Source organism: Geotrypetes seraphini, chromosome 8 (assembly GCF_902459505.1).
Source record: "Geotrypetes seraphini chromosome 8, aGeoSer1.1, whole genome shotgun sequence".
Taxonomy (NCBI): Eukaryota; Metazoa; Chordata; class Amphibia; order Gymnophiona; family Dermophiidae; genus Geotrypetes; species Geotrypetes seraphini.
Window position 1 is genome coordinate 12106758 of NC_047091.1, and position 12420 is coordinate 12119177.

Here is a 12420-nt window from a genome sequence, read left to right on the forward strand (position 1 = left end):
TTTTAGTCTGAAGGATAGCATCCAGAGTTCTATCTGACTGAGTATGCTAGTGATGTGGGCACTAAACACCCTCCCCCCCCCCTTTTTTTTTTTTTAACAAAACCATAGTGCAGATTTTAGCGCCGACTGCGGCGGTAACAGCTCCAACGGTCATAGGAATTCTTTGAGCATCAGAGCTGTTACCGCTATGGCCGGCGCTAAAACCCGCACAAGGAAACTCCACAGAGCAGTGCGATAGGTGCTAATAAGTATATGGGTTAATAAATAAAATCAAGACTATGCATTCAACATAGCTCATGCACCAAAATACAGATGACATAAATCCAACATCCCCATGTCCCCCAGAAAGTTTTAACCATGTTACAAAGATTGGGGCACATGCATCATTTCAACGACAAACCTATTCGATAAGATGATGTGGAGGGTGACGAGTAAAAAGATGAAGTAAAAATGATACAAGCTACCAGGCTAAATTAAAACTGGGGTGACTACAATCTCATACGCTAAGGCCATTTTTACCACAAAAGTAAAAATGCCTTTTTGGATTTCTTTTTTTTTTTTTAATTCTTTATTGATTTTTAATGCTTCAACAGTGCAATACAACAATTTCAACGTATAATGATACAATAAAAGCACATTTAATTTTCATATGTTCATAAACAACCATTTTCCCCCACCCACCCACCCAATAATCATTCAATAGAACACAAAAACATATTACCATAAAACCCTTACTCTATTTTAAGTAATGATATCGTCTCACCTCAAGTGTGAATATTCAAAAATCAATTTATGATATAAATAATCCCCTCCCGCCCTACCCTGGATATGTACCAGAAAAAACAAAAATGACTCATAGTCAACACTCAATTATCATCAATTATAATGAGGTAACAAAATGCCAATGGGCCCCATATCAATTTACATATATTACCATGCCCCAAATGCTCAGCACTTATTCTTTCAAGTCTATAACTAGAGCAAAGACTTGCCCACCAGAACGAAATATTTAAACGATCACAGTTCTTCCAATTTCTAGGTTTATTTATTGAATTTAAGTAGAGATTAGTTACAGAATTGAGACAAAGCAGTAATAATGAAAAACTGATAGTATAAATAATTAGGACTTATATATTTAACATATGGGATATAGCCATCTGGTGTTGAATTTAGATAGATGGGAATTTTTTTTAGCAATAAAGGCTTCAAGTAGTACACACCAAAGACCACCAACTATCACAATTAACTTTGGATAAATCCTGCCAAGAACGCAGTACAATTTTAATAGCCAATGACAACAGGGAATCTGACTGCTTTGGAGATATGTGGATCTTCAAAGATATTTCTCATCACATTGTAAAAGGGAAACATTTATTTAAGATGGACCCTCCCTCCCCCACCTATTTTTTTTGGTATGCACCTAAGTAATAAATATGGACCCTATATGGTAAGGTACTTAAATTCATCTTTAAATCTCTCCCTTGGACTGGTATACTTTGTTTAGATACAGTGCTTCCCCGGTCATTTACGGTTGGCGATTCGTGGTCCCAGTCATTCGCGGTATTTTCCAATCGCCTCACCCATTGGGCCTCACCCATTAGGTGACCCGCAGCTCCTGATTGGCAAGGCCCAACTTTAGTGCAGGAAGAGGCAGTCGGAGCATACCGCGAGTGATTTCCTTCACTCGCCAGTGATCTGGCTGCTCTCTCCTGCCTCTCCGGCTAAAAAACGTATTCGTGGTTTTTCAAGATTCGCGGGGGTTCCTGGAACAGAACCCCTGCGAATATCGGGGGGAGTACCGTACTTCACAATGTCACTTATTTAAAAAATATAAAAACCATTTCTTACTGAACACATATGCCTCAGATATTGATAACGCAATTTTTTCTCTCAGATCTTGTAATCACATGACATTACAATACCTGAGAAACATGTAAAGCGGGATTTAAAGATTGGGTGTAGATCAGTGCTTTCCAACCCTATCCTGGGGAACCACCAGCCAGTCAGCTTTCAGGATAGCCCTAATGAATATGCATGGGGCAGATTTACATGCCTGTCACCTTCATTATATGCAAATTTCTCTCATGCATATTCATTAGGGTTGTCCCAAAAACCTGAATGGCTAGTGGTCTCCCAGGATAGGGTTGGGAACCACTGGTGTATATGATGGAAAGATTTGGCCCCCTAATAATAAAAAAGATTTACTTTTTTTTTGTTTTTTAAACTTCCGTAACTCCTTTTTAAGTCTAGCCTGCATTTGTTGTGCCTAGAATAGGTGGGAAATTTCAGATCATATGTCTCGTTGGGTGCCACCAAATAAGGAAGCTCTATTTAGTTGGAGATTTAAGCCATATCTATACAATCATGGAACTTTATTTTCTATCTGCAAAAAAGGAGGGGGAATTTTTTTTTCTAATAGTGACAGACAGGATGAGGATACAGCTGCAATGGTTTAAAGAGGCAATATACGGTAATTTCTTATATTATACAGAGAAATGCTCTACAGCTAAGACAGCAAAAATCTCCACTGACCCCCAGATTGGTGTACAGCATGAATATTTGTAGAAGCTGGTAAGGTATCAGTGGTTTAAAATCCAAGCACCGTTTAAAGTCAATATTTTGATTAATCTGGCAGATACCGCATGGAAAAGGTTGTATGAATTTTGGAAGACAAGATATGGGTAGTTTCATCTTTCTTCTGTTAATTGGAAGCACTGGGATTAATCCAGGAATGAATAACCTATATCTGCTGAATTATAACAAAAAGATATTTAAACGGTTGTTTGATCAACTTGGAAGATGCAAGCATAAGAACATAAGAAGTTGCCTCCGCTGAGGCAGACCAGAGGTCCATCCTGCCCAGCGGCCCGCTCCTGTGGCGGCCCTTCAGGCCTAATTGCCTGAACAGTGTCCCTGACTAATTTTGTAACAGCCTCTAATCCTCTCCCTATTACCTACCTTTACTCCTATCTGTACCCCTCAATCCCTTTGTCCTCCAGGTACCTGTCCAGACCCTCTTTGAAGCCCTGTAGATTTTTGTCTGCTTAGCTACAGGAATGTTTCCAAATTCTACAGAAACAAATTTTTTTGCCCTTTTGTAGGTCAGACATTACGTATATGTGTTGGTTTGCCAGGATCCAAGACTTAACATGTTAAATTATTATGCAAAAAAAAAAAAAAAAAAAGAGTTCAGTTTATCAAGATGAAAAATTACCACCTCGTTTAGAATGAAACCTGCTTCCATTTGTGCTAAACTGAAAGTCATTTAAACACTGGCTGGGCACAGAATGATGCAAGTTTTTGTTGATGCAGACTGGAAAAGTGTCACGTAGCGTTAGGTTAAAAGAAAGGCAATTTAAAATAATTTCGGGTGACTTTATTAATTAAGCTAAGAGTATAAAATGGGGTGGCTGCAGTCCAAAAGATGTATTAAATGTGTAGCTCCATAATGCAGATTGTCACTGAATGTGAGAAAATCACAGGTTCTTGGCAGGATGATTCCATATTAAAGGGTTTCAGAGTCCATAGCATTAATATTAGACACTATAAGTCAGCTTACAGAGCGTGCTCATTATTACTGGCAGTTAACTTATAAAATGTTGGTGAAATGAATTGAGTCACACCCTTCACCAGCATGTCACGGTGGTTGTCAATTGGGCTTAATTTTATGGAAGTGGACTGAACTGATTAATAGGTTACCAAAAATACAAATAGGTCTGTCTAATTAAAAAGTGTGTGGGAAATTTGTTGACTGGATGCCATTGGAAGTGAGACATATACACTTTTGCTACATGCCAGATGGTCTAGCATGGAGTGCAGATGTAATCGCAAACAAGCCTGTGAAGTAGACTGTCGTTCTCCCACAGTTGAGGAAAATGGAGAAATTAGGTTCTTACCTGCTAATTTACTTTCTTTTAGCTTCTCCAGACCAGTAGAGGTTAACTTTACGAATGGGTATATATCTAATCATGACCAGCAGGTGGAGACTGAAAACAAAACTTTGGGACAGTATATACTATCCTCCCTTCTCTATTTCCCTCAGTCTGCCGAATAGCCAAGCAGAACCAAGAACTGGAAAACAGGAAGAAAACAATACTCCGAACAGGAGTAACAAATAACATACCCAAATGCTGTTGGAAAATGCAGAGGAGAAATACCCGAAGGAAAATGTCCCCACAGCTCGCCAGCTAAGCCAGCCGAGCCACAGCCGCTGTTCTTTAATTCTCCCCGGCCCTAGAAAAATACTAGAACCCGCAGCAAAAAACAAAAACTGCCCGCGAAAACAGCCCCAACAACAACAACAACAACAGACAGGGTGGGGACCTCTACTGGTCTGGAGAAGCTAAAAGAAAGTAAATTAGCAGGTAAGAACCTAATTTCTCCTTCTTTAGCACTCTCCAGACCAGTAGAGGTTAACTTTACGAATGGGACGTACCAAAGCAGTCCCTCTCACGGGCGGGACCCCCGAAGGGCCGATACCAGAACACGCTCACCGAACACCGCGTCCCGACGCGCCTGAACATCTACCCGATAATGTCTAACAAAAGAATACAAGGAGGACCAAACCGCAGCCTTACAAATATCCACCGGAGGCACGAGCGACGACTCAGCCCAAGAAGCCGCCTGACCCCGAGTGGAATGAGCCTTGAGAAACTCCGGAACAGGCTGCTGTTTCAGAAGATAAGCGGAAGCAATCGTCTCCTTGATCCAGCGCGCAATAGTAGCCTTAGAAGCGCCAGCTCCCCGACGAGGACCAGCCAGGAGGACAAAGAGATGATCGGACTTCCGGAATTCCTGGGTCCGCTGCACATCAGAGCGAAGGACCCGACCGACATCCAACTTGCGCAGCTGCCGTTGCTCAGAAGAGCCCTCCCGACCACCCAAGACCGGGAGAACCACCGATTGATTGACATGAAAAGGAGAAACAACCTTCGGCAGAAAGGAAGGAACAGGCCGCAAGACGACCCGCTCCCTAGACAACTCCAAGAAGGGAGCCCTACAAGAGAAAGCCTGCAGCTCAGAAATACTCCTAGCAGAAGTAATGGCCACCAAAAAGACCGCCTTCAAAGTAAGGTCCTTCAAAGAACAGTCGTCCAAGGGCTCGAAAGGCGGGCGCACCAAAACAGAGAGAACCAGATTAAGATCCCAAGAGGGAACCGAGGGCCGTAGGGGAGGCCTAAGCAACTTGGCCGCCCGCAGAAACCGAATCACATCAGGAAGAGCCGATAAACGCTGACCTGACACCAACCCTCGAAAGGTCGACAGGGCCGCAAGATGAACCCGGAGAGAAGACCAAGCCAGGCCTCTATCCAGGCCATCCTGCAAGAACTCTAGAATGTTAGGCAGAGAAGCGCGAAAAGAGGTCACTCCCCGCGCCCGACACCATTCCTCAAAGAGACGCCAAACCCGCACATAAGCCCGAGAGGTAGAAAGCCTCCGGGACCCCAACAGTGTAGCGATCACCTTGTCTGAATATCCCTTCTTGCTAAGGCGACCCCTTTCAAGAGCCACGCCGTAAGACAGAAGAGAGACGGGTCGAACAAGGGAATGGGACCCTGCATCAGAAGGTCGTCCGAGAGAGGCAGAGGAAGAGGAACCGCCACCAGGTGTCTCACCAGATCCGCATACCACGGACGTCGAGGCCAATCCGGAGCCACCAGCACCACCAAACCCGGATGGTGAACAATGCGAAGAAGCACTCTGCCCACCAGCGGCTAAGGAGGGAACACATACAACAGCCCCTCCGTTGGCCACGGCTGGACCAGAGCATCCAGACCCTCGGCCAGCCCTTCCCTGCGACGACTGAAGAAGCGGGGCACTTTGGCGGTGCCACTCGTGGCCATCAGGTCCATCAGGGGCTGCCCCCAATCTTGCACTATCAACCGAAACGCTCCGGCGCCGAGAAACCACTCTCCTGGATCCAGGAAGTGACGACTGAGGAAGTCTGCCTGAACATTTTCTACCCCGGCTATATGAGAAGCCGAGAGGTCCAGAAGATGGGACTCCGCCCAAACCATGAGCCGAGCCGCCTCCTGCGCCACAGGAGTGCTCTTGGTGCCCCCCTGACGATTGACATAAGCCACCGCCGTGGCATTGTCCGACAGGACTCTGACCGACTTGCCCAGCAAAAGGGAGTGGAAAGCTAACAGCGCCAGCCTGACCGCTCTGGTCTCCAACTCATTGATCGACCAGGAGGCCTCCTCCGCGGACCAGGTGCCCCGAGCTGAGTGGCCCATAAACTGAGCCCCCCAACCGAGGAGACTCGCATCCGTAAGGAGCACCGTCCACTGCGGGAGATCCAGACCCACCCCCTGAACCAGGTGAGGGGTCCGGAGCCACCAGCGCAGACTGCAGCGCGCCAAGCCTCGCAGGGGAACCGGAACATCCAAATCTTGCCTCCGGGGAGACCACCTCCGGAGCAGAGCATACTGAAGAGGACGCATGTGGGCCCGCGCCCACCTCACCACGTCCAGGGACGCCGCCATTGACCCCAGGACTTGGAGGAAATCTCGCGCCCGAGGACCCCGGGACGCCAAAAGCAGGCGAATCTGAGATTGCAATTTGCTCACCCGGGCCTCTGGAAGGAAGACCTTCCCCAAGGAGATGTCGAACATAACCCCAAGGCACTCCAGACGCTGAGCCGGGACCAACCGACTCTTGGAAAGGTTGACCACCCAGCCCAGCGACCGGAGAAACTCCACCACCCGAGCCGTAACCCGGGAGCTCTCCTGCAACGACTTTGCCCGAATCAACCAGTCGTCCAGGTAGGGGAGAACCAGGATGCCCACCGACCGCAAGGCTGCCGCGACGACCACCATTACCGTGGTGAACGTCCGAGGAGCCGTGGCCAGACCAAAGGGAAGCGCACAGAACTGAAAGTGCCGCCCCAAGATCGCAAAGCGAAGGAAGTGCTGATGAGAGGCCCGAATTGGAACCTGCAAGTAGGCCTCCGTCAGATCGAGAGACATCCAGGATGGGCCGAAAGGTCCCCTCCTTTATGGCCACCACAAAGTAAATGGAGTACCTGCCGGTGCCCCACTCCGTAGGGGACACCGGCACCACTGCCTCGAGATCTAGCAAACGCTGAAGGGTCTGACGAAAAGCCTGCGTCTTCCATGGAGTCTGACATGGAGAAGCGAGGAAAAGGTCCGGCAGAGAGCAGGTAAACTCCAGAGCGTAACCGTCCCGCACCACCTCAAGGACCCACTGATCGGACGCGATCTCGGCCCATTTGGGGAAAAATTTGCGCAGCCGGGCCCCCACCGGAACCAAAGGGGGCGCCGGCAAGGAGTCATTGCGCAGGACGGGAAGCGGGGGAACCGGCGGAGGGATTCCCTGCCCCCCGACGGGCCCCCCGAAAGGGCTGCATGCGCTGGAAGAACCGACCCCGGGAAAAACCCTGAGCCGGGAAAGAAGCAGCCCCACGCCCCGGGCGATACTTGCGAAATTCCCGCAAACGCCCCCGGGCAGCCCCACACCTAGACGCAGGGCGGGCACGGTCCTCAGGCAGACGGGGCACCTTCGAGTCCGTCAGAGTCTGAATCAACTCATCTAATTCCTCTCCAAACAAAAAGACCCCCTAAAGGGAACTTTAGTAAACTTAGCTTTGGACGCAGAATCCGCCGCCCAAGCGCGCAGCCACAAAATACGCCGCGCGGCCATGCCATAGACTTAGCCGAAATCCGCACCAAGTCATAAAGAGCATCTGAGAGGAACGAGGCAGCCATCGCAATCTTCGCTACCTCCTGATCCACTAGAGACCAGTCATCAGACTCCCGATCCAGGACACGCTCAGCCCACCGAAACACGGCGCGAGCGACTAGCTCCCCACAAACAGCCGCCTGGACCCCAAAGGCAGAGACATCAAAATCATACTTAAGAAGAGTCTCTAACGCACGCGCCTCCGAGACCCTAAGAGCAGAACCGTCCATAACAGGCACGGTATGCCGCTTAGGAAGTGCCGAGACCACCGCGTTCCCCATTGGCGAAATTAAGGTAGCCCTACCTCCCTCCGGGACGGGATACCCAAGAGCCAAGGCGCACACCAAACGAAACTGCGCCCATAGGCCACTGCGCCAACACAAAATCCCGCAAATCCTGACGCACAGGAAAAGAGCGGGAACCAGGACAGACCCCCTGAAGCAGAGGGGCCCCCATACGCGGGGTCTCCGGCGGCGCCACTGCAAAAATGCAGCACCAAGGAGACCTGCTACACAGGTCTAAAAGCTCATCCCTCTGAACAAAAAAGCGCACCACGGACGCATCTGCTCTGGAAGACGGGAAACCCGCCGCCCCGCTGCCAACAGGCGTCCCCTCTAGAGGATCCTGGAAGCCCGCCAAAGCAGCCAGGTCCTCAACCAGGCCAACACGCTCCTCCGCCCACCAATTCGCAATCCAAGCCCCCCCGCGGGCGCTTGGATGAGGGAGGAGGAAGAGGGGACGCCAAACGAAAAGAGGGAGGCAAAGCCATAGGGGGCGCGGAGGGAAACCCCCCCCGAAACCCCACAGGCGCACGTGGGACCCCCAAAAGTCCGCACAAAGAAAGAAAATAAATTGGGGGCAAAAAACCCCTGGGGGTCCCCAGGGACTCCCTGCCCCAGCAGGGGTCCATGCTGAAACCTGCCCCTGTGTTCGCCATACAGGGGGAAGGTCACCTGAGGTTGCAGACAAAATGGAGGGGCCAGACAAAGAAAATGGCGAAGTTCCCGCCAAAAATGCTCCCTCCATGGCCTGTAGCGGCTGAGAAGACTGAACAGTCCCAGCCGCTAAGACAGGCAAGTCGGCATCAGCTGTCAAAAAATCAGCTGAGAGGGAATCCTTCGGGGAATCCCTCCGTGGGCGGTTGTGGAAGACCGGGCTTCCCCACTGCTCCAAGCCGACTCGCGAGGCACCATCGGCGGGGAGCTCTGGGCGCCTGCAGCCGCTGCCGACGGAGCTCCACCACCTCACCGACCCAAACCGCCGAGTTCAGGCCGGCCGCGAGTGCCTCGCGGCTGGACTAAAATTGTGGCCTACTCCCCCGGAGAAGGGCACAATTGCTCCAGACGCGACCTAGCTATAAAAAAGTGCTGGTTACATGAAAAAATACAGTAAAATACAGTTTTCTTAAAGGGAAACAACCCTTCAGACCAGCACTACCTCAGGATTTTTTTTTTTTTTTTTTTTTACAGAACAGACTCCACAGGCTCTCGAAGCAATATGCCTTGCTTGACTTAGGGGGCAAGGCTTACTGCTGAGGCTCCTCTAAAAAAATGTGGGGAGGTGGAGGAAGTGGGGGGAGGGACCCCGCTCGTGACCCGCCGGGTTTGACACCCCCGAGGTCGGACGGACCCCCAAACAGGGCCCGACCAAGCTCCGTCCGGCCAAAAACAGGGACAATAAACCCCTAAACAAATTCCAACAGCCCTACCAAGAGAGATGGGTACAGATCACTCAACACCTGCTGGAGACTGAAAGAAGACTGAGGGAAATAGAGAAGGGAGGATAGTATATACTGTCCCAAAGTTTTGTTTTCAGTCTCCACCTGCTGGTCATGATTAGATATATACCCATTCGTAAAGTTAACCTCTACTGGTCTGGAGAGTGCTAAAGAAGGGAATGTTATTTTCTTTTCTATATACTGTATTGAAAAATAGTTGGTTAGATATAAAGCCAGTACTCATATAATTCTTTATCAGGCTGAGAGCAGCCAGTATGTCTTAATTCTTATTTTGTGGTAACCTGTCACTGTTTCTGCTATGGAATGGTTTAATGATTGTTACTCAGTAAAAGAAATTACAGAAGGGATCAGAAAACAGTAGGGACAAACAAAAAGAGGGCAATTTTATAAAGATTTTGTGAAAAAAAAAAAAAAAAGTTTAGCATGCAAAAAAATGATTTTTCTTAAAAATGACCAGATACTTAAAAACGGTGCTGTGTAATGACTTTGGATAAGGCATGTACAGGAGAGAAGTTTGGGCAGGGTTGCCATTTACATGCATATTATATGTGCTAACATGTGCTCCTGAGCATACATTGTTCAGGGCCTCAATGTGGGTATAATTCTTGCAAAATTTGTGTAGTAGTTTATGGATGGTGATTTTCACATGTCTCTAGACAACAGGTACTTTCTCCACCTCTAACCTCTACCTCCAACCTTAGGTGACCCATTATACAAATTAGTTACCTTATAAAAGATGTTATTTCAGAAAACTTGTAATCAAATTCCCTCAAAACAAAAAACCCTCCTGTGAATCCGTAAAATTAATTCTTTCTGGTTATCTACAAGAAACTAAACTACCAAGTACTGGACTGTATCAGCTGTCACCTCTATGATGAGATCCAGGCCTTCAACCAGTGACTAGTTCTATTTCTCAGGTATAGAATATCCCTTACCTGAGTTATCCATTGAGTTAGAGAGCAGATAAGAACCCTCTGAGCTCAGGCTCAGGCCCGTCACAGAATCCGCATGACCACGCATGGTGTACATTAGCTTGTTCTGCCGGAGATCCCACACCTTCAAAAAGAACACAGTCCCTGATTTGACTTTCCATGCACTATACAAAAAAATCTTCATATTTAAGCTGAGTTCTTGCAACTAACTAGAGTTTACTGGTCTGCCTTGGTGAAAATTGTTCCATATACATTTCAACATGTGTAAAATTAGCCATGAATTCAACTTGTAATTTTCTAAAAGCTACTACTTACTCATTACAGCCCCAGTATGCATACATTTCAAAGGGGGGGGGCAGTTCTAGGAATGGTTTGGGTGGATCTGAAAATAATACAGGTATTTCTTTCCTACTTCCAAAGAATCCATTAGATCACCAGGGATGATAAGCAATTCCCTGATGAAGCTTGGTTGGAGATTGTGGAGAAATATACAGCGGTGAGGAGTGTGTAGCCGCTGTGCTTGGCTCAGGCTCCACTGTGCGGGTTTTTTCCTGCTTCTACCCCCCAGTATTATGAAGACTACTATGAACATCATGTTTGCAAAGATAAGTGTGATGTGATTTTGATATACTATTGAAGCATTTGAAGTTTAAGAACATAAGAATTTGCCTCTGCTGGGTCAGACCAGAGGTCCATCCCACCCAGCGGTCCGCTCCCGCAGCGGCCCTCCAGGCCCATCACCTGTGCAATGGTCCCTGACTATTCCTATAACCTACCTCAACTCCTATCTGTACCCCTCAATCTTATCTTGGAGTTTTTGACCAAGGATGTGTCTGCCTGCCTCAAAGTTGGTATTTTGAGAGCGGCTTGTCTATTTGGGCAGTGGTTTTTGCACCCTTCTAGACACCGAGGTCTTTTCTCCATTTTTTAGGCATGAATGTCTGTATTGCTGGGTAAATACTTGGATGCAATTTATGAGTGAGCAGGTTTTGGTATATCCTTTCTCGTTTGGGAGTTTTTTATACATGAAGTGAGAACACATGCAAAGTACCGTATTTTCACGCATATAACGCGCGCGTTATACACGATTTTACAAACCGTGCATAACCTTGTGTGTTATACGTATGAGCGCGTTTTACAACTTTTTTTTTCAATCCGATCGGCATCCCCCCTGCGAACCGGCATCCTCCCCCCCCCCCGCTCGCGTCATCCCCCCTCCCCCGCGATCCTACATCCCCCCAGCACCAAACATCTCTTACCCGATTGGGCACCGGCACCAATGCACAGGACGTGCCAGTGCCCGAAGATCCTCCCTCGTTGGTTTGGGCTGGGCTGGGCGGTACGGTGCAGGAGAGATCTTCCTTCTTCCTGCGCCGGGCTGGACTAGGCTTTGAGCATTTGCTCATGCTCAAAGCTCGGAGAGAGCGAGACCAGAAGGCTTTGAGCATGCGCAAATGCTCAAAGCCTAGTCCAGTCCGGCGCAGGAAGAAGGAGGATCTCTCCTGCACCGCACCGCCCAGCCCAGCCCAAACCAATGAGGGAGGATCTTCGGGCACTGGCACGTCCTGTGCATTGGTGCTGGTGCCGGTGCCCAATCGGGTAAGAGATGTTTGGTGCTGGGGGGATGTAGGATCGAGGGGGTGTGACGCGAGCGGGGGGGGGAGGATGCCGGTTCGGAGTAGGCGGGAGGAGGTTTTAGCATGCGCAGTATACGCGTGTGCGCGCTATATTAAATTTTTTTTACATAAATTTGTGTTTCCCGCGCGCTATACCCGGGTGCGCGTTATCTACGTGAAAATACGGTATTCCACATCATATACCCTACTCGTCAGGTCCTTTAGAAGACTGAGCACCTCAGAAAAATTTTCACTTAAAACTTCTCACTCTCAGGATCAGGATTCAAACAGTCCATAATCTAAAGAGGACCTCTGCTCGTATCATCAGTCATGGTTTGCAATGTGACCCTTCAGTCAAACATCTTGCCTACCACTGCATTAGACAATTTTATTTCAACAAAACTGAAAATTTCCTCCTTATTCAGTCAACTAG

At 48.3% G+C, this 12420-nt stretch overlaps 1 protein-coding gene across 1 annotated transcript in view; it reads right to left on the reverse strand.

Annotated features, from left to right (window-relative positions):
• SNRNP40 (small nuclear ribonucleoprotein U5 subunit 40) overlaps window positions 1-12420 on the reverse strand; it is a 48534-nt gene that overhangs the window by 13197 nt on the left and 22917 nt on the right. Inside the window, exon 6 of the mRNA XM_033955843.1 lies at window positions 10375-10495. Coding sequence (XP_033811734.1) covers window positions 10375-10495 — 121 coding nt within the window. The remainder of the gene's footprint in view (window positions 1-10374; window positions 10496-12420) is intronic.